This window comes from Bos indicus x Bos taurus, chromosome 15 (genome assembly GCF_003369695.1).
Source record: "Bos indicus x Bos taurus breed Angus x Brahman F1 hybrid chromosome 15, Bos_hybrid_MaternalHap_v2.0, whole genome shotgun sequence".
NCBI lineage: Eukaryota > Metazoa > Chordata > Mammalia > Artiodactyla > Bovidae > Bos > Bos indicus x Bos taurus.
The window spans coordinates 43,552,418-43,575,091 of NC_040090.1; the positions used below are offsets into that span (position 1 = coordinate 43,552,418).

The following is a 22,674-nucleotide window of genomic DNA, read 5'->3' on the forward strand; positions in this document are numbered from 1 at the left end:
TAGTTTTCTAGGGGTGTAGTAAATGCTTTTTTTAAAATCAGGTTTCCAAAAGAGTTCACCAGCCAAATAAAGTTTGTAGTCACATAGGCTTGAGGTACAGGACATCAGAAGATGCTCCTTCAGCGTCCTTTGTGGGGAAGGGGGTGCAATGGGCATTTGGTTAGATACAGTGTTAATTTTCGAAACTTTACTTTCAGAAACAATACTTGACAAATTCATGAGTGCCTTAAATCAGGTTTAACTGTTTAGAAAAGACTAGGGGCCAAGTTAGGAGGGCAAAAGAGTGCTGGGGAGGGGTGTTCTGCCCATCCCCCGTGATAGTACGACCACCTACTTCCCTCACTGGTCTTTAACTGGTCAGGGCCTGAGAATTTACCATGTTGGGGGATCATTAGTGGACCCCAGAACCTTGCCTTATGGTGAGGACCATGCTCTGTCTCTGCTTCCTCTGTTCACAGCCTATCCCTTCCACCAGTATAGAGGGCATGCTCCACGTTCAGCCTTTTATAATGCTGAAGTAACCAACTGAAGTATCACCTTGTTGAGATACGAATAGTAGAGTGGTTCTGTTTTTCCAGTAACTGTGCCAGCTGTGTTTTATTGAATACAGTTTCACCCTGGAAGAGGACTCTCACAGTTCTGTAACTTTTAAGTCACTTTGCATTATTCAAACAATCTGATGTTGAAGTTTTTCAGTCATTTGATTCAAAGGTCTCCACCCCTCAACACACACACACTGCCTGCTGGATGTGATGCTGTCTGCTTAGCAAGGGAAGGAGGCAGTGGTCAGCACTTCCGCTCCCCACTGGCTCGCTCTGCACTAGCTCTGTGGATGGTGGAAAAGGTAAGGAAGAGGGCAAAGAGCAGCCTCCTGTTGGTGGTGGTGAGGTCACTGTCACACACACGTGCATTCCACTATGGTTTATCACAGGATACTGAATCGTTCGTTGTGCTCTACAGTAGGATTTGTTGTTTATCCATTCTATATATGCCACTTAGCATCTGCTAATCCCAAATTCCCAATCCCTGCCCTACTCCCCTCCTTGGCAATCACCAGTCTGTTCTCTGTGTCCATGATTCTGTTTCATAGATAGGTTCATTTACGTCATATTTTAGATCCCACATCTAAGTGATATGGTATTTGTCTTTCTGACTTATTACGATTATTTCTAGTTGCATGCCTGTTAGTTTTATTGCCTCTGCCTCATAGGAAGTCAGAGAGAGAAATAACCTATTTTCCAAACACTGTGATCTTCCAAAAGGGGATTTCTTACCAGCTCTTTTGTCAACTTAGGTGGGGCAATTGAGCTGCTGCTGCTGCAGCCACACCTCTCAGCAAGCCCTATGAGGAGATGCCTAGCTCCATGGCTCTCGGCTCTCTGCCTTTAGAAACCCAGTCTGGCTATCAAAACATAATCACTAATCTAGTCGACTTTCTTGACTCTGGTGGGGATGCACAGATCCCAGGAGTACTTCCTGCCCTGTATCCCACTCTTCCCCCACAGCAGACCACCTTGTTTCTCTCTTCAGCTCTCATCCTTCTGCCTTACATCCCTTTGTCCTGAGTGTGTCAAAAGCCCAAAGAAACTGGGTAGGGAGGCTGGAAATGACTTGGAGGAGTAAAAAGAGGGAGCAGGAAAACAGTACGAAGAGGAAGCTGGGAAGAATCAGCAGCAATCATTTTTGTTCCATTATACTCCTCCTCAGTCTAAGACTGGGTGGGTGGACAAGCCAGCCACTCACCTGTGCAGAAGGTGGGGCTCAGACTCAGAGCTTGTACCAAACACCCAAACCCTTCATTTTCTAAACTTGCTTTCCCATTGCAGGTTGGAAAGCAGGTGGGTTGGGATTCATAAAGCTATATTTTGTTCGCCTTTTGCTTGTTGTTTTTTATTTCAAACAACATAGACTAACAGCACTTTATCTGTCTTGTTTGTGGTTGACTTTAGGAGTAGTCCAGAAATAGCTGACGGCAGGACTGCATTCCTTCTCAACAAATTCAAGGACCCAGACATTTTTCATTCAGTGGTAAGCAGAATAACAGCCCCCTAGAGATACCCGTTTCCTAAACCCCAGACCCTGTGAATATTTAGATCTTCCTGCCTAACCTTTCCTGTTCCTTCTGCCCTCCTGAGAAACTGCCATCTTCGAAAGTCAGTTCCCATGCTGCTTCCCTTCCTGGGAAGGGGAGGCAGGGCGATGCCAGTACCAAACTCCACCTACCCTTTATACATTCCATTAGAATCGTGAGTAGAGATACACCAGCTACTTGAGTCAAGCCTCTCATGTTACATTTTTGTGGCTATGATGACATATATACCTGCATATAAGCTCCAGGAGACAGGAGCCTGGTTTTATCTCATGTACCACCGTCTCCCTGACACCTTACATAGGGCCTGACATTTAATAGGTACTCAGTAAGTTTTTGGATGAAGTAATTTTCAGCCTCTTCTCTAAATGATAAGTTTACCTCACCTCCCAGCCACTGTGCATTACTTGCAGTTACCCTTCTATACCATCCCTCCTCTTTGCCTCCCTCCATCTGTGGCCCAAAATGCCCTTTCCTATTACTTCTGCCCTCCTGAGCAACTATCATCTTCGAAAGCCAGTTCCTACCCTGGTTCTCCCAAGCCGTGTGCTCCTTCAGGCTCCTGTAACACTGCGGATGTCAGGTTTCAGGCCTTCTTTCTGTCAATGCTACATTCAGTATCTCCCTCACTAGGCTGGGATACCTTCAGGGAAGGGACCCTGTCTGGATCAACTTGGTACCCCTGGGGCATATCACAGCACCTGGGCCTGAGTATCTGGTGACTAATAAGGATGCAGAGTGGTCCTGATGATTGTTGACACTAAAGAGAGAACAGCCGTATATCACATCTTTAAATTATCAGTATATCCTGGGCATACTGTACTAGATAATTGTTCTTGTTTGATGTCTCTTTCACTTCAGCTTTTTGAGTCTCCATTTCATCTGCTAAATGAAGAAAATACTCATGGGTTTAATGAAAATTGAGTTAATATGAGTATACTGTCTAATCTGGTGTCTATCACACATACATCACCCTGGCCTTCATATACAGTAGCTTTATTACTATGAATTATGGGCCCTGAAGAAGATCTGTGTTCGGTCCAGAATTGCAATTAAAGCAGCCTCCCCTCAAAAGGGGCATGTGCTGTGTTGTGTGCTTCGTCGTTCAGTCTTGTCTGACTCTGCGACCCAATGGAGAGAGAAGCCTGGCAGGCTGCAGTCCATGGGATTCTCCAGGCAAGAATACTGGAGTGGTTGGTGTTCCCTCCTCCAGGGGGTCTTCCCAACCCAGAGATTGAACCCAGGTCTCCCGCATTGCAGGTGGATTCTTTACCGTCTGAGTCACTAGGGAAGCCCAAGAATACTGGAGTGGGTAGCCTATCCCTTCTCCAGGGGATCTTCCCGACCTAGGAATTGAACCGAGGTCTCCTGAATTGCAGGCGGATTCTTTACCAGCTGAGCTACCAGGGAAGCCCCAAAAGGGGCTTACACATTCCATTTACTCTTCCAGAGACAGTGAAGCACTGATACTCTGGAGGACTAATTCCCATCCAAAAATGGTTAACATTTCTAAAATATTTGATGCTTCAATTGCCAGGAAATTTTGCATTATGGAGGAGTATTTTTTTTTTTTCCTTTTTGGACAATGCAGTTCATTTTTATTTTTTCTGGCTGAAAGGGTTTTCTATTTATGTAAAGTCAAAAAAAGAAGTCCAAGAGTTACAAAAGAGTAGTTTAAGTGATTTATGCTTGGTTTCTAAATGCAACATATGTGTTTATACATAATTTAAAACTCAAAGAAAGCATGCTTATACAATTGTGACTTTAACATTTAATAACTCTGGATGCATACATGATGGAAACAGTCCATGACACCTGAAAATATCATTTATGGAACAGCGTACAACTCAGTGCTCTCAGCTTGGATATTACAACCATATTTCATAGAGCCTTGCTTGGTTTGATTTTCTCCATGTGGCTGATAATGGTCTTCGGTTGTTGGTAAGTGATTTTACAAATTTCATTTATAATCCTGGCCCTACGATTACCTAAGTACTGTTTCTGGCAAGTTAACATATATTATGCTCCAGTCATGTGTACCTTCAAAGCTACTGATGTGACTGACTGCCACAGGGGACAGTGTTAGTACTTTCTGTCTCCACTAGAATGACAGCCACCCCCACAGCAAGGGGCATGCTGTATTTCTAACCGTAGAAGTTGAACCTTACGGGGATGTGTGAACTAGTTTGACTTTCGTTCCAGATATGCCTCAAAAAAAAGAAAAATCTTGTCCTCCTCATAAGGGGGACTTTTGGCACATGGAGGCTGATGGGGAGCAGTAGGGAGAGCACTGGGCATGAGTCACACCTGGGCAATCTGCTCTGGTCTTCACTAGCTGTGTGACTCGGGCAAGCAAGATGACATGTCTGAGCCTCCGAGATCCTGACCAACAAAGAGACCAATACCCTCCTTCAGCAGGCTGTGGTGAAAGGACGTGGACTGCTGCCCTGGCACAGAGGTAGGAGCTGAGTAACACTGCCGAGAGGACAAATGCAGGCAACACGGAAGACATCTCACCTGCAGCAGCTCAGGGCAGCGTGTGCCTGTGCCCATGGCGGGAACAGCATGACAGATTCACTGGCTGCATTTTCACAGGTTCACGTTTGCAAAGCAGGGCATCCTTCTCCACGTGTCTGAGAGTCATTCCCCTAAAACCCATCATGGGGAAATTCTGCATCCTCTTCCGTCCCCTCCCCGCCCCCAACAACACTCAAGGCAATGTCATACAAAACGAAACATGCCATCTGCCAACCAGCAGAGGCAGAGCCGCCAATACTTTGGACCAGTTTAGCAGCCCTGTTCTGCTTCAGCCTCCCACACCCGTCTTCCCCAGGCACCAGAGCTGTGATTGATGCACAATGGGGCGGGGCGTGCTGGACAACGGTGCAGCCCCTCATGTTGTTTCAAGCCAGAAGGAAAATGTACTGGGAAGAGGCCACAGAAAAAGCCTGGTGAGCCCACACCTAGGGACACAGCTGGGGAAATAAATTAGCTACTTCTATTGCACATCTACCCACACAACAGGCCCGGGTCTAAATCTCCTCTCCCTCCAGCAGCTCAGAGGCGGCCCCGGGCTCCCCGAGAGCCATCTCCACTGACAGGCTCCTCTCCAGGTTCTCCAGCTCCCGGCGCACCTCCTCCATGAAGCCGCCATCTTCATACTCATCGGGGGCCTCTCTGGGCACCAGGCTCTCCCCGTCCTCATCACGGCCCCCGACAAAGGTGGGCTTGCACACGTACACCAGGCTGTGGCTGTGGAGGGAGAAATGGGGAGCCCTCAAACTAAGGCCCCGCCCTCTGTGTGACCCCAGCCCAACTTCCCCTAACCCCTTGCCTTCGAACACGCTGATGGAGCGACACCTGTGAGCAGGTGTCCTCAAAGGGCAGCTCTCCCGTGTCTAGCGCAGGTCTGTCCTCCTGTGACTGACCCGCTGGGGCAACCCCAAGGACTCCAAGGTCTGACAGCTTACAGCCCGCTGCCCGCCCAGGCCCCCAGGCAGAAGCAGCCCCTGAGAGCTCACCCGCTGTGCCCGTGGGGAGCCCTGGGCCTCGTGGGCTGGGCCCAGAGTTCTATCTACCTGCCCAGCCACCCTGGATTCTGCTGGGAAAGAAGGCAGAGCAGTGGCCGCTGAGTGAGACGCACACTGAGAAACCAGCTTCCAGCAGGCCTGATGCCTCGCGTCCCTCCGCGGCCTCTAACTGCTGGCCGCTCTCCTGGGCCCCCCTCCTGCCTCTCTGGCTGCACCTTCTGTCTCCTCTGCCCTCTTCTTCTCTTGTTGTCGTCATGATGGGCCTGGGAGCCCTCCCCACCCAGTCTTTTTTTAAGGGCATCTACCCAGGAGGCTTCAGCTCCCCACCTGGATGAATCCAAATCTGTACCCTGGCCATACTCCTGAGCCCTCATTCTAGAGGTCGCCATTGGGCCCTCCATCTGGAAAACCCAAGGACACTTCAAACTAAACCTGTCTTAAATCCACATCTCCCCCCAACTTCTGCTCCTGGGTCCCCACTGGGTGGCACCTCCTCTGCTCTCAGCCCTTGACAGGAAGGACAGGTGGGACCTCACCTATGGGGCTGGCAGAGAAGGCCACTGGCACATGGGCACCGGTCCAAAGCTCCATCGGGCTCCAGCTCCCAGGTGATGAGGTCCAGAAGCCGGCTGGCAGGGTCGTGGCAGAGTTCACCCTCCACGGGCAGGGGTGTGCACACAGGGAACAACAGACCTAGAACCGGTGGAGAGTCACCTCTGCGTGCCCGGCACCAGGCAGGCACCAAGAGAAGGTCAGAGAAACGCGGTGCGGCCCCCCACCTTCCACTTCCTAAGTAGAGGTTAGGATTGAAGACATGGAGTGGTAGGAAACAAGAATAGCAGCATGGGTTCAGGAGGGAACAAGCTGAAAAGGCTTGAGCAGTTAGGACTGCCTGCAAGAGATGGGCTTGTGCTGGGTTTTGAGGCCAGAGGTCTGAAGAAATTAAGACTAGAAAAGGGCATTGAAGTATTTTTGGACAGGCAGGAATTACTGCAACAAAATACATATATATGTGTTCAAAGAAAAACAGTCTGGAAGGATATAGGCAAGGTTTATCTGTACCTTCTAGTCTTCCTACATTGAAAATATATTTGTATAATTAAAATATGAGAAGTATACATATGTGTGTGTCTGTGTATATATATAAAGAAACAGAAATAGAAAAAAAAGGGGGGTGGGTACACAGCCAAGGCCTGAGGCTGAGCTGGTGAGAAAGGTTGAGGCAATGAGATTCCCAAAAGACCCAAGGAGTGAGTGGAGAGAAAAGGAGGTCAGGTAAGCTGGACCCAGCGAAGGCCTTGGAAGGCCAACAGAAGGGTCTAGCTGAAGTGACAGGACAGGAGCAACCACCGCTCCCAGAGGAATGCTACCAGCGAGCCATGTCCCTGAGGAACCCGCTGGGGCAGCGGGCACCGCTGGACAGGGGCGGTGGAGGGGCTGGGGGAGCGCTGAGCCCGCCTCCCCGGGGGCAGTGGAAGATGGGGCCACTGGCAGGAAAGTGGGTGGGCCTGGGGATGACGAGCAGGGGGGGGTCTGCCCTCATCCACACATCCGGGGGTGTCCCTCCCTCAGGCTCATGCGTCCTGAAAGAATTTAGTTTCTAGGCATCACGGCCCCCCACCTAAAAAAGAGACAGGGACACAGAGAGCTGGCCTTTGGCCCCAGGCAGAGGTCGTGGGGCTGGGACACATACCAATGAGTACTGGGGACCCTGCCCAGCAGGGGGTCCCTGAAAAGGTGTGATGGCGTGGACAGAGCCCCAGGAGGCCCGGTGTGTTGGCGCTTGGGAGAGGGCTTGTCCAGCGCCCAGAGGGGAGCCCGCGCACCTCTCTGGAAGGCACAGCACAGCCCTGGCTGGCAGTCCCTCTGGTTGTCACAGATGGTCCCGTTGCTGCCTGCGGTGGAGGTTTTGGTGCAGCGACCCCACACGCACAGCTGGTCTCCGCAGCACTCACTGTCTCGGGTGCAGAGCTGCAGAAGGAGGGAAGATATATAATCCAGCTGCTCACAGACCTGGGGGAGCCCAGCCTGTTCCTACTCCTGATCCTGGAGATAGCACAGGTCAGCTAACCCACCTCCTCCTCCCATTACAGACAGGAGGAAACAAAGCTCCTAGTTCTGGGGGCCTTTTAGGGATGCTGAGGGGGCCGGAGATGAGAGCTGGGCTGGTAGAGGGAAACATGGCATCTGCAGGAGTCCTATGCAGCTCAAGATTTTACAAAGGGTGGTCACATCGTCTCAGTTCCCCCACAGACTTGGACCTCGCCTCCTTTTATTAGGTAGGAAGATGGCTTATGGCCCACAGACACAGGCAGCAGCGTGAATCTGACTGCCTGACTAAACTAAGGCCCAAGCCTGGGCAGCCCCGTGGATGGGCGGGCCCTGGGTGCCTCGGCCCTGGAGCCACACAGAGAGTGTGGCACCCAGCAGCCGCCCAAGCACAGGTAGGGCCAGGTGGGGCAGCAGGAAGCCCTCGACTTCCTAAACTCGTTATGAGGGAGGGAGGGAGGGTTAGTTGCCCGGTCATGTCTGACTCTTTGGGACCCTGTGGACTGTAGCTCACCAGGCTCTTCCATCTATGGGATTCTCCAGGCAAGAATACTAGAGTGGGTTGCCATGCCCTCCTCCAGGGGATCTTCCCAACTGAATCCACATCTCCTGTGTCTCCTGCATTGGCAGGTGGGTTCTTTACCACTAGCGCCACCTGGGAAGCCCTATCAGGCCGTGTGATTGCCTTAATAACAGAAAGGACAAGAAAGCCTATATATGGCCTGGTCCAAAGCATCTGTTGGGCAGAGGGAGTCTCTCTTCCCTGGCTTCCTGCTTCTTGGTGGAACCTCCATCTAGAATATGCTCTGGCTTCTTTGTGGGCCCCCTTCTAACCCCTCAGAGCAGACTGGGAGGAAGACGTGGGGAGTGGGTTGCCCCTTCCCTGCCCAAGGGCTGCCCTGCTGTTGCTTGCTGGGATGGGTCTTCCCCAGGGAAGGGACGAGGTGGGGCCTCCTCCTCAGCCCTCTCTCCCCATCTCTGGTATCTATGAGGCAGGCGATGGGGCCAGAGATCACTAGGCAGGCAGGGTGGCAGCATGTCTGCAGACGGCTTCCTGATCACCCCAGGAGTCAGCCCTACCGGGCACCATGGACTGGCTCTTTCAAGTGTAGACAGGCTGGGGCCCTTTAGGAGGCTTTCAGGAAGCCCAGCTGAGAACCGTGGGCTGCTGGCCTCCTCCCCCAGGTGCCCTTGCCTGGGCCCCCATGGCTCAGGTGCTGCTGCCCTGGGGTCTCTGGGCACACTCACTGTCTGCTGGTCCCGGCACGGCTGGCAGGAGTACTCGAAGCTGGAAAACTGGCAGTACCTGCTGGGCCCGCAGTCCTCGTCAATGATGCACTCCTAGGCGGGGAGGAGGGAGCAGCTTCATCAGTGATGGGCAGACCAGCTGACCCATGCGCCCTGGAAGGGGCAAGCCCCAGTTTATCCCAGGCTCAGCCTGCGGGAATGGCCTCCAGGCTGGTGGGGCCCTCACCCACCCAGCACGCCCAGGCCGCTGCCCTGCAGGGTGCCGCGCCCAGCGCACAGAGTGGAGTCTGTGTACAGCCCTCCCCCTCACATACCCGCGGCGGGAGCACAAAGACTCTGGGCCATTCTTCAAGGCAGAGCAGATGGATTTAATAAGAAGAGCTAATGAGCTCCAGGCTCAGGCGGCTGCACAGGAGGGGCTGGGGTCCAGGCCCAGCAGACCCCAGCTGATAGTGAGGGAAAGGGCTGCAGAAGCTGTGCAGCGGGGTGGTGCAGGGGGCCCTCCTGGGGGTCCTGGTTTGGGGTCCAGGGCTGCCTGGCAAGGAGGTGCCAGTGTTGAAGGAGGAGGGTGTGTCTGGCACCCAGCCCTCCAGCCCAGGTGCCTTCTCAAGGCTGCCAGCCCTGCTTGGCAGGAGAGAGAGTGAAGAAAGGGAGAGAAGGCATCTCACCCCGAGGCCCAGAAGAGGGAGGAGGCCACGGGAGAGGCCGCTGTGGCCCAGTCACCTGTCACTGCAGGAGCATGGCTGCTTTAGCTCCAGACCTGCTGTCAGGCTCAGGCCTGGGGACTGGCAGCTTCCTAGGGAAAGAAGGGCAGAGGAGGTGAAAGGCCTCGGATCAACCACTGACAACCCCTCATGGTGGCATCCCCGGTGGGCTCCGTGTCCCTGACCTCCCTTCATGACTCTACCACCAGGCAGCAGGGAGGGGTTACTTGCCCCACGCTGCCAAGCTGGAAACTGAGGCTTGGAGGGCAAGGGGCCCCCCAGGACAGCACAGTATTCAGGGTAGGGGCTCCCCTCCACCACCAGCCCTTGGCTAAGGGGGCTTAGGGCTCCCGATGTGGCCATCTGAGACCCACGGAGAGAAACTCTACTGAGGCACGTGTTCTGGGGCCCCAGCAAACCTTATGAAATGTCGAGGGGAGGGAGGGACCTGCCTTCTTCTGCCTGGGCATGCGCCATGCTGAAAGCAAGCATGGAGCCAGACCCAGAGAGGCCCAGATGAGCAGGCCCTGGCCTGAGTGCTCTTGAGCTGAGGTACCTAGGGCTAGTGGGTGTGGACAAGAGCCTGTGGACAGAGTCTTCTAAGGACTCCCCCAGGGCGAGAGCATAAATGCAAGCCTAGGGATCCGCAGGGAAGCTATGGCCAGGCAGCCCAGGGGATGAAGCTCTGTTCCTGGGAGTGACAGGTGTGCACTGCAGGGCTGAGAAGGGCATTCAGTGCAGGGCAACTGTAGGTTTGGCTCCTGCACAGGACAGCTGTAGCCCTGGCCTGGCACTGACCCCCAGCCTGGCACACCCCAGAGCACAGGTCATGCTTCTGTTCACCAAGCAAGGCTCACCCAGCAGAGAGGACCATCAGTCCCACTGGACACCATCTCCCTGCAGTCGCTCTGAGGGATGATGAGCAGGAGGCCAGCCTGGGGACATGGGGCAAGTCACCGCATGTGCCAGGCTCTGCGTCACCGGGGGCTCCAGCAGGGGCCAGGGCTCTGACACCTCTGAATAAGTGCAAAGTGATTTGAATCTCTTCTGTCACTTCTCAAAAAAGTGTAACCAAGCAGGACCCTCTGGGGCCTCCCTGGGACAGACCCCCATCCCCTGTCCTCTGTTTGCCTCTTGTTGGTAGAAAAACTTTAGCCTCTTCAGGCCTTCCCTGAGTTCCAAAGAACAAATTTAATCAGAGAAGTGAGAAAATGCAGAGCCATAGGAAAACACTCAAGCAAGACAAACTGGTAATGGTTTAGCCATTAAACAAAGTTTGGGACCTTTAGCTCCTCCTCCAGGACTACAGACAATATTCAGAGCCATAGCCTTCAGCTGCTTGACAGACACTAAAACCCCCACCAGGTGGAAGAAGTTACCCGTATGCCGACCACAAACACACAGACCCCAGAAGAGCTGGGACCAGAAGGTTGATGATGGTGACTCCTGATTACCTCGCCACCAACCAATCAGAAGACTGTCCACGAGCTGATCAAACACAGGTGCAACTCTCTCCCTCTTCTTGTCTTGAAAAACACTTTCCTGTGCTCTAGAGCAGGTTCTTATTAGTTATCTATTTTATATATAGTAATGTGCATTTGTCAATCCCAAACTAATAAGAACCTGCTGTAGAGCACGGGCAACTCCACTCAATACTCTGTAATGGCCCATATGGGAAAATAATTTTTTAAAAAAAGAGTGGCTGAATGTAAATATATAACGGATTCACTTTGCTCTACACCTGAAACTAACACAACATCATAAATCAACTATACTCCAATAAAAATTAAAAGCAAAAACCCTTCTCTGAAATCCATCAGGGAGGTCAAGTCTTTTGTGCTCTAGCCACTGGTACCCCCTGCTTGGCCTTACAACAAACGCTGCACTTTCCTCCACCACAACCTGGTGTCAGCAGATTGGCTTTACTGCATGTGGGCAAGCAGGCCCAAGTTTGGTTCAGTAACAGAAAGAGAGCACGCTGCCCATCACCTGCAGAACGACCTAAAACTGCTCTTCCCTGTGTCTCCCCAGAGTCCCACTCATCTTGGCTCCACCTCCCACCCACGGCTCCGCCCATGGCTTCCATCACCATGGCAAGCGCAGCAGCTCAGCAGACAGGGTCTGCCTTTCAGAAGGAGTCACGCTTGTCCCTGGCTCCCAGCACAGCAACCTAAAAAGGTCAGCAGGCCACCACTGCTGTTCTTACTGGTGAGAAAACTGAGTCTCAGAGACGGTGGAAGAGCCTCCTGAATCAGGGGCTGAGCAGGGGGCAGGGCTCTCAGTCTGTGTGACCCCAGAGTCCATAAGTAAAGCACTCAGCCACCGTGCCTTCCTCGACACAGACTCAACTCAGCCAGTTCAACCAGAAGCATCTGACATATTTTCCAAAACAGAGTAGCAAGAACTTGGTGTGGGAGTGAGGGAGAGAAAAGCAGAGGGCCCACCGGCACCAAGGCTCTTCTCTGGACCGGGCTACATTTTGAAGCACTGAGATGCAATCGTGACTACGAGAAGGCCCTTGCCCTCAAAGATTTATCATTTATAATTGAATGATAAAGAAGGGTAAGAATAGAAAACTTACTACCAGAGAAACTAGTTTGTTTTCCTCACAAATAAAAGATATTTGACCTCACCAATAACCAAGAAGACACCACTTAAAAGAGCAGGGTACCATGCTTTCGCTTAGAGCAGAAACAAAAAGGCTGATCCTGTTTGCAGGAGGCAGAATACTGGCACCCCTGCACAATGTCCACACCCTCCTCCCTGGGAGCTGTGGACAAGTCATGTTACACGGCAAGGGGATAAAGTCATGGGTGGAATGAAGCATGCTAATCAGCTGACCTGATGTAAGGAAAGAAGCCCAGGTTATGCAGGGGCATCCAGCGTAATGGTATGGGGCTTTCTGCATGGCAAGGAGCAGCAGAGTCAGTGTCAGAGCAAAGCCATGTGCAAAGACCCCACCCACCCAGCCATCTAGACCTCACTGGCACTGAACATGGATGTGCCATGGGCCACGGATCTCTCTCTCTCTCTCTAGACCTTCCAGAAGGACCACAGCCCGGTCAACACTTTGATTTCAGTCCACCCTTGGACTTCTGACTTACAGAACCATAAGATAATAAATTCCTGCTGTTTTTAAACCACTAAATATATGATAGCTTATGATAGTGGATATGATAGCAAGGAGCTCAAACCAGTCAATCATAAAGGAAATTGTGAATATTCACTGGAAGGACTGATGCTAAAGCTCCAATACTTTGGTCACCTGATGTGAAGAGCCAACTCATTGGAAAAGACTCTGATTCTGGGAAAGACTGAAGGCAGGAGGAGAAGGGGATGACAGAGGACAAGATAGTTGGATGGCACCACCGACTTAATGGACATGAGTTTGAGCAAACTCCAGGAGATGGGGAAGGACAGGCAGGCCTGGCATGCTGCAGTCCATGGGGTTGCAAAGAGTCGGACATGACTGAGCGATTGAACAACAACAACAAATACGACTGAACAACAACAAATATACAATAAGTTGTGATAGAAGCGATAGGAAACTAGTATAATATCCGATGTGGGTAGGGATTTGAAAAACTGAGCATTGCCAGATGGTAATTTGCGGGTTATTAAAATTGAAGTAGATATGCTTTGCAGGCAAATTCATCTGCATCTATCAAAAATGTAAATGCATACAGATCCTTTGAGCGAGTATGTCCACTCTGGTGGCTATCCTCAGAAACACTCATCCATCCATATGTGCAATATCCGAGTACAGGGATGTTTCAGGCTACACTGGTATAATATTTGCAATCCAGAAATAACGGAAATGCTCAATAAGAGGGGACTGATTAAATTACTGTACAACCATTTCAAGGGAAAGTGGCACCAGGCAGGCACTAAAAAGGATGAGGGAGTTCTTTGCACTGTGATGTTTACAATCCATCAGTAAATAAAACAGACAAGTGTAAGCAGCATGTAATCCCACTTCTGTAAAGCAGAATAACTGTGTAGGACGTGTGTCTGGACCCAGCACAGTGCCTGGCACATGCGGGCACCCGATGGATGTATGTCGAGTGGATAGAACCCCTCGTACATTACCGGAGAAAACCGGCCTATAAAATGCTGACTGTCAGCAATGATTTGGGAAACCGAAGTAAGAAAACATGCACATTCTATTAATTTGATTCCTCATTCTCCAATAATCCTATATGGAATTTTCACTGTATACTTTCTCTTCCAGATCTTTAATTAAAAAGATAATGAGCTGAGAATCTCCTGGTGGAAGAGTGGTTAGGACTTGGTGCTTCCAACCCCTTGCATCGTGGCAAAAAAAAAAAAAAACCCAAATAAACCAGCTAAGACCCTTTCCTGTTCGCAGCTCTCCATCAAGAAAAGAACAGGTTCATCCTCAGGAATATCTTCCTTTCCCTGAACTGACTCCTACGCAGAACAAAGCAATCCCTGCAAAGTCACAGCAAAGCAATTAATTTTTTTTCTACATATGGAAAATTTTTCAGCATGGAACTTTGCCAAACACTTCTGAAAAATCCAAATACACTAAAGAGATGGTTTCCTTTGCTGACATGTTTCTGCTACCTCCAGGGGCTCTGGCAGGTTAGTTCAGCATGACTGCCCCCCAAGAAAGCACAGTGCTCTGTTAATGGTCTGCCAGCTCGCTTGCTGTGGGTGTGTATTTCCAGCAGCCTCTAGAAATGCTCTTTGAGAACTGTGATCATACTGGAAACCTTGGAACTTCAAACTGTGAAGAACCCCTAAAGGCCACAAGAGCAGAAACAGAATTCTGGTTTTGCCACCTCATAGCTGTGACCTATCTCACGGCGCTGTGGTGCTGAGTTCGTGGTCTGTTAATGTAGCCATAGCAACAAAAGACAGGGCATCCTAACTCCATCGTAGCCATAGCAACAGAAGACTGGAGATCCTAATCCCCCCAGTGCCTGATTTCCCCAGGGATCCCCCTTGCCAGGGGACTTGCTGTCAGCAGAAAGGCAGGTCTAAACAACAGGGGCTGATGCCTCCACCAACAACTCCCTATCTTGACCCCTCCCAGCACTTGGGCATTTCACGCCTAATCCTGACCAGTCTCTATCCACAGAGTGTAACTAAGAGTAGGCAGCTGCCTGGACCACTTGTAGCAGTGAAGCGTCTCAGGCAGAGTGGCCTCTTTTTGTAAGACCAGGCTCTCCATATGGCAGGCTGTAAGTTGGGGTCTCTCCTGAGGACCCCTTAGTAGTAGGGGGCAGGGTCCCACCTTCCTTGGTGTTAGAGACCCAGGAACAGGTCAGGTTCCCCTGCCTAAAACAGAATTGAGTTGGATGGGAGGGGAAGACATGGGCTGGTGTTCCCAGAGCCAGGCTTGATGTTGAGAAATCCAGGATTTTATTATTTTTAATAATTCTAGTTTCTTTTACCAGTGCTCAATGGCTATGTTCATATTTGGGCAGTGGCTTTAAAGGCATCTCAGTACTCAGCTGGACATAGCGTGGCTGAAGAGGTGAGTTCTGAAATGAGAGGCCCGTGAGTGGGGAGAGAGGCTCAGCTGGGACCTAACAGGTGGTGGATGTTCTGGGTTCAGGGTATCTCTCAGGTCACTGGGTCTGCACGAGAGGCTCCATGCTACATCCATGAGGTGAAATTAAAGATGCAGCATGAAGGGTCATCCAAGTACGGCAGAGCAGGTGGGATGAGGTGCTGGGCCAAGGGGACAAGCTGAGCCCACACCAGCCGCCCACAGCACCCGAGCACCAGCCCCAGGCACCGTGGGGCCATTGCTGCCGCCACCCTGCACCACTTCTCCTGAATCCCCCCAGCATGGGCCTTAGAATCCACACTTCCCAGACGTGGAAACTGAGATTTAAGGTGAAGAATCTGCCCAGGGTCACCCAGCCTAGATGTGGCATTGTGAGATCAGACCAGTGGGTCTGACCTTAAAGACAGGATCTTTCCGTCTCCTCCTGGGAGGATCACCCTTCTTCTCTCCCTTCAGCACCGACCAGTCTCCTGATCCTCAGTCCCGGCTTAGCAGAGCCGGCCTGGGACAAGGCCTGGGCCCCACACATCGCCAGAGACAGGAGGCAGGAACTCAGGGCCAAGGCCACGGGCGTCTGGGCCTCACGTCACAGAACCAGCTTCTTCGGCGGCGGCTCTGGTCCTGGCCACTCCCTGTCTGTCCCCGTTCCTCCCTCCCATCCTGGTGGGGAAGCCTGACAAATAGCCCAGAGGCCTGCCGTCAGGGCGGATGCCACTCGGGGAATCAGGGCTTTGTTGCTCTGAGGACGGAGCTATATTTAGAAGGCTCTGGCCAGAGGCCTACACAGCACTCAGCTCAGATGCCGGCGGGGAGGCCGGGAACATGCTGGAGATTTGGCAGGATGCTGGGCCAGGAAATGGCCCTGGGGCTTCAACACTATCATGAAATAGTGGAAAATGGCGGAGGAGCCATCCTGCGTCTTTGAGTTTCCATTTGGGAGTTTACTCAGGGGAGGCGAAGGAGGAAAACAGCACAGGAACCCCGCGAGGCTCTCCCTGGCTTCTGTGTGGGTGAACGAAGGGGCACAGCATCTCTGACCCTCCTGCCGCCGCACTGCGCTTCTCACGCTGGCCAGGGCATGCTGCCTGCAGTCCTCGGGAATCCAGACTCTCCTGCATCATGAGACCTGAAGGAGGAGGCCCCTGGGGACCCTGCAGGGCTGTCCACAGCCTCCTCTCAAGCCCAGGGCTCTGAGAAGTAGGGGAACAAGCCAGGGCACATGAAATGAGGGCTCAGGGGACCTCCACCAGCTGAAACTCTCTGGCCCTTGGAGCGTCTCCCACTCCAGCAGGGAATGTTCAGAGAGCACCTGCTGTGTGTCAGCACCTGCTGGGGCTTCCATGGCTCTCTCTGTCCCCACAGCCCCATGAGGTCACTTCATGTCCCCCAGCACATGCCTGGAGAAGTGGAGTTGTCCTTCAGTTGAAAATACATAGATAAAGCGAAGGCCAGACTCCACTTCGCAGGTGAGGAAACCGAGGCTCAGAGCCCAAACTCATCAACATAACTGGAAACTCTAAGATTTAAACTCTAATCCATCAGACCTCCAAGCTGAGACTCGCTCCTTCCATTGCACCCTGTTGCCTCTAAATGCACAGGTATGGATTGAATTATGCTCCCCCCAAATTCACACGCTGAATCCTGATCCCGAGTATCTGGCCTTGGGATACCGCCTGTCCTGTCAGTAAACAAAGGATGCTGCAGCCGTCAAGCCATCACATGACAGCCGCCCCGAACCGTGAGCCAAACCAAAGGGGCTGCCCAGGGCCAAGCCCTCAGCCCCACCCCCAGCTGTGATCCCTGAGGGAACTCAGGATGGAGACAAACCGAAGGGGCTGCCCAGTGCCAAGCCCTCACCCACACCCCCAGCTATGCTCCCCAAGGGAACTCGGGGTGGAGGAAGCAGGACATTAACTGCAGGTAGCTGAGGTGCACATCAAAGGAATGACTTCAGTGAACCCAGACTCTTTCATCTTCTCATACACAGAAAAGCACTAAATTCCTTAACATGAGATGTCTGGCTTTCTTTAATTAATATTCATCTTTTGATGTTCTGACTACCTGGTCTTTGTTACAAAAACTCCTATGCACCCTGGCTCCCCCTACTCCAACCTTGCCTCTTCAGAACAATCCCTCAGAATCATCTCAGGGTCCCATCTCCCAGGCTTGACGTCCTCAGAACGCTCACGGAATGACACGAAACTCTCACCCTGCAGGTTGTGCTTTTCAGCAGACACATCTCAGAATGTGACCGTATTTAGAAACAGGGTCAGTGCAGATATAATTACTTAAAATGAGGTGACTAGGGTGGGCCCTAGTCCGATATACCCAGTGTCTTAACGAAAGGGGGAAATTCAGGCACAGAGATAGACACTGGAGGAAGGCAGATATTGTGAAAAATGGAGAGAAGATGGCCATTGACAAACTGCTCCCTCCCGGCCCTCAGAGCACCGTCCTCAGCCAACACCTTGACTTCGGGCCTCCAGCCTCCTGAGCTGGGAGACCACACACTTCTGTTGAGTCATCTGGTCACCCAGCTTGTGGTTCTTCATTCTGGCAGCCCTAAGAATCTTACACCCACAGCCCCCAACAAGCCTGTGGCCAAATCTCCTCTCTTCCAGACCTTCCAAACATGTCCAGCCTCTGTTGCTGAGCTTCCAATCTCCCTGGGTGAGGTGACGGAGGGGATGGGGTCGGGGGAGACACTGCTTGTTCTGAAGGATTTTGACCCCAGCGACCAGAATAAGGCCTCCTGGCTGAGCCCCCATCAGCCAGGAAGTCCTGGCTGATTTGGATGCATGCTCTTCTCCTGGCCCAGGGTGTGGGGTACTGATACTGAGCCCTGAATGCTCATGGGATGCGAACACAGTACAGTCTGAGATAAACGAACATCCCCTCCAGCCGCAGGGCTGTTCTCTGACCCCCAGCCCTCCTGAGCAGAGAGACAGGCCCACAGAGAAAAGCAGACCATGGTCACAAACTGTCCTGCTGTGCCCAGGATGGAGGTGCTTCTCAGGACATAGGCCCTGCATTGCCAACACTGAGAAAGCCCTGGGCACCCCGGGAGCACACCCCTAGACCTCTCTGTCGCTGCACTCACCACACTGCTGGTTACTCCATGTCCTCCACCCCCTCAAGGCCATGTGGCACCTGTGTACCTGGGGGGGCATGACGGGGGGAGACGCAGGCTTTGGGGCCCAAGTCTGGATTTGAATATGGGTCCACGTACAAGCCGGGTGATCTTGGGCAAATTTCTGGGCCTCTGTTTCCTTAACTGGACAATGGAGAACCTCAAGAGGTTGCTGGACAGATGAAAAGAGATAAAACGGCACGTGCTTGGAAAAGCGTCTGGTCTCCAAGACTCAACCCACCGGGCTCAGCTCTGTTTACAAAGCTTAACTCATTGCAGGAGCTCAAAAGGTGACCATGGGAAGGCTTAAGTGAGCTTTGAGCTTAAGTTCGGGCCGGGGGATCTCATTCTACAGTGAATACCTTCCTATTGAAAAGATCCAGGATGTCAGGTGCGGCCAGGGCGCTCAACCCGTCACTGTGAGACAACCTTCCGCTTCACCCTGGAGGAGCCCTTGGCTACGGAGGAGATACAGGCGAGGAGGACAGGTGTACAGAACTACAAAGGGGCCAGGGATACAAGTGGGCATGCAAGGGGCTGGGAAATACACAGTTCAATTTCACCCTGGGTGCTAGGCATTGTCTTTCAAAGTGAGCAAGAGAAGCTCAATTTTACAGACGAAACCAAGGCAGTGAAGTCACTTGCAGAGGTCATGGGTAAGAAGTGGTAGGGAGGGCCACTCAAGCCCAGGAGTTCCACCGACCCCAACCCAGAGCTCTAGGGAGATAAGAGCAGACCCCAGGAGCCCAGGCAGAGAGGCAGGAGGGAGACGTGTGGGGCAGGAGGCCTCTGGGGGAGGCAGGGAGCCGCCAGCTCTACCTCCAAGGGAAGGCAGGGTTCCCAAGTCTGGACCCCTGGTGTAGGTGCCTGTATCGTGAGAAGTGATGCTGAGAGCCTGCAGCAGGCAGTCAGCATCACTTCTCACGATTCATTCTACAGGGTTTCCCAGTTCCCCAGCGTCCTTCTGCAACCAGAGCCAACTGCAGGAGCCTGTAAGACTCCTGTGCCATTTGTCTCCAGCACAGCGGGCCCCCAGCCTCTCCTGGATGCTGCCTTGGAGACTTTCAGCCAGCTCAGGGCAGGCAGAGGCCACAGACCTCACCCAGGGCTCTGGTCTGGCCCACAACACAAAGACCGCCCTGCCGAAAAGCACGGGCCAGAGCCAGGAGCCAACGCCAGCTGTCACTGTCCTAAGCCCTGGCGTCTGCAAAGGCCTTGGGGCTCCTGGCACTGCTCTGCCAACCTCTCTTCCCCAACCACACAGCCCGTGAAAGAGGAAAACACGGCCCCACTGGGCTGGCAGGCCAGGTGCCGAGAGCCGCACGCTTAGGCCCTCCGTGCCCGCGTCACTCAGGACCTGGGCCCCGAGACCTCCCCTCCTCCTGCCCCAGCGCCCCCACCCTGGGCCCTCAGGGGAGACCTTCACACCCGCAGGTCTTCAGGATGGAAAGCAGGTATTCCAGACTGCAGCCAGGACAGGCCACAGAGTTGGCCAAGCCTACACTCCGGGAACTAACCAACACATTCTTTCAGCCTGAGCCACGTTTCCTCTGGAGAACTTACAACCATATCTAATTCCAAAAAAGCTTCTAATTCACCTGTCTGAGTTGTGTTTAACCAATGGAGTGCTGTCACCCGCCACGGTTAGAAGCAGTCAACTGAACCTCTCACCCTCTCCCCAGCCACGTTTCTGAGGCTTTGAGTTTGCATGGCCTGAAAAAAAAAAGACTCTGAATCAGTCCTGACCTTCACCCAAGGCACACGGGACACAGTTAGTGCAGAAGAAACCTGTGGCCCAACTCATCAGAAGCCTACTCATAATTGTTCTGAAAGCTGCTCCAGCAGACGGACCTGGAGAACGCTGAGGTCGGACTAATTCAATCAATGACAAATCGGAGGAGACCGGCGGCCCTCCAGGCCCGGGGAGCAGCCAGACTGCATCTGTGATGGTGACATAATAACTAAGTGTGACAAGGGCAGAGGTGGATAAAAAACAGGTGTGTCCCCCTGTGACCTGAGACAGGGGGGCCCGGAGTCCCTTCACGGGGAGATCTCCACCCTGCCTGCACCAGGCAGACCTAGAAAGGTGGACTGCCCCTGGCTGAAATTTCCACTCACCCAGCAACCCTTAGATAACCCACCCAGCTCCCCAAGACCCTGCCACTGGAAAGAGATGCTCCTCACCCCTGCAAACTAAAAACTGCACATCAGTGAGGTCCGAGCTCAGCAAGAGGGCCAAGGATGTCCAGTGTCTGGATCTGCAGGGCTCAAGCATCATGGACTCTGGATTATTCACCCAGGTGTGAGTTCCCACGAGAAGGTCTCTCTGAGGATACTCTATCTTGTAACTCACAGTCTCTCTACCTTCCCTGCCAACCATGTCCCGAGTCCAATCTCTGCATGGCACACAGTTCCCAGCCTGCTTTCCAGTCCAGGTTCCTTATCTCCTCGAGGCCCAACTTTGACCCCTGCTTCCTGAATGCCCTCACCCCCAAACTCTGCCAATTCATCTTCAAGAAGCAGCACAGTGTCTCCTCTTCAGAGACCTTCCTGACCCTTCCCAGTGGGTAGTGAGGGCCTGTCTCCTGGGTGCCCCCCACTCCCAGCATCCACCCCAGTGAAAGTTGGGTGGAAAGAGGATGACGTTCAGGTTCCAAAGACCAACAGGCATTTATAAGACTTGCTGAGCCTAATAGTGGAAAAGCCAAGATTCAAGACTCAAGCTGGGGGTGGGGGATGGGTTCTAGTGTCTGTAATTGGCTTTTCTCTCTGAGGGATGACCCCGTCCAGCATCAGCCCTGGTGACCGGTGGCTGGCTGGTCTTTGGTGTCTCTAGGCAACCCAAGGTGGGTCATCATGACTCAAATTTCCAAAGCTCTCTTAAACGTTTCACTTGAATCACCAGCCTCGTCTCACCAGAGCACTTCCAGCATCTTTGCACTGTTTCTTGAAATAGGTAGTTGGAACAATAGAAAGGGCAGTCACCTCAACCATCCTGTCTACCCTCGAAGAGCACCTAGGCTCACTTTTAACAGATCGGGTGCAGTGAGGCTGTGTGACTTTCAGGGTGAGGTCACAGGCAATACAGCCTTTCCTTGGCTTGTCCCCTCTTCAGATGCTTGCCCTCTGAACCAAGGCTCTATGCTGGGGGGATGCCCTGGCTATGTACATGGAGAAGCCACAGCACCATGAATGTCCCAGGCAACAGCCAGAAGCATACATGTGAAGAGTATCTAGAAGATTCCAGCCTTAGCCACTAAGTCATCTGGCTTCAAGCCAGCGCTCTCAGACTATGGAACAGACATGAACCATCTCACCATACCTGTCCAAATTCCTAGCCCCTAATCCACAAGCATTCCATGGCATGGTTGTTTGACATCACTGAGGCTAGGGTAACCCGAGCAACCCTCTTGGGGGAGAAGATGGGCCCTCCTAGCCAGAGGGATCTGGGTGTCATAGGAGATCTCCCAGGAGCTGGCTGCAGGGAGTCATGATAGGAGTGTTTATAGGAAGGCACGTCCTGGTTCTTGTTTCCATAATCTTTTTTTTTTTCTGCTGTGCTGGGTCTTTGCGTGGACTCTTTGTTGCGGCATGCAGGCTTCTCAAGTTGAGGTGTGAGTGCTCAGTAGTTTGGGTGCTTGAGCTTAGTTGCTGTGAGACAAGCGGGATCTCAGTTCCTTGCCTAGGGATGGAACCTGCATTAGAAGGTGGATTCTTACCCACTGGACCACAAGGGAAGTCCCTCCACGAGGTTCTCAGCGCTGGTCCACACAGCTGCCTCTGCTGTCCTCTCAGCCACCTCGGGGAAATCTCATCACCTTCCTCCCCCTCCTCTCCTGGTTCAGGGCTGAGATACTAATAGCTGGTGTGGCTCACATTCTCATGCGTAATCTGCATCTCCTTCTCTCCAGTTCTGCTGAGCCTCAGCCACTTTTTGCGATACTTGCAACCAGAATCAGATGTCCCCTCTGTGCTGGCATCTACCCCAGATGCTCCCATGTGGCTGCAGCAGGGGTGGGGTGTCCAATTAGGGCCTGTGGGGGCCACAGATCTGTGTCCCCAACCTCATACAATTCCTCATACATGCCCTAAGGAAATCACCTCATGCATGCATGCGTGCTAAGTCGCTTTAGTTGTGTCGGACTATTCTCGACCCCATGGGCTGTAGCCCACCAGGTTCCTCTGTCCATGGGATTCTCCAGGCAAGAATACTGGAGTGGGTTGCTGTTCTCTCCTCCAGGGGATCCTTCTGACCCAGGGATTGAATCTGCATCTTTTGCATCTCTGGCACTGAGAGGTGGGGTTTTTTTCTTTCTGTGTCTTTACCACTAGCACCACCTGGAAAGCTCACTTTCAAACAAAGCAATTCTGAGGATGAAACTTAA

The 22,674-nt window shown here is 52.5% G+C and overlaps 1 protein-coding gene across 1 annotated transcript in view; it reads right to left on the bottom strand.

Moving 5' to 3' along the window:
* Positions 1 to 3,748: 3,748 nt before the first annotated feature.
* The window catches only part of DKK3 (dickkopf WNT signaling pathway inhibitor 3), a 50,003-nt gene continuing 31,077 nt past the window's right edge, over positions 3,749 to 22,674 (bottom strand). Inside the window, exons 5-8 of the mRNA XM_027563289.1 lie at positions 8,917 to 9,009; positions 7,446 to 7,590; positions 6,156 to 6,312; positions 3,749 to 5,341 (exon numbers count right to left, since the gene is read on the bottom strand). Coding sequence (XP_027419090.1) covers positions 5,122 to 5,341; positions 6,156 to 6,312; positions 7,446 to 7,590; positions 8,917 to 9,009 — 615 coding nt within the window. The 3' untranslated portion in view covers positions 3,749 to 5,121. The remainder of the gene's footprint in view (positions 5,342 to 6,155; positions 6,313 to 7,445; positions 7,591 to 8,916; positions 9,010 to 22,674) is intronic.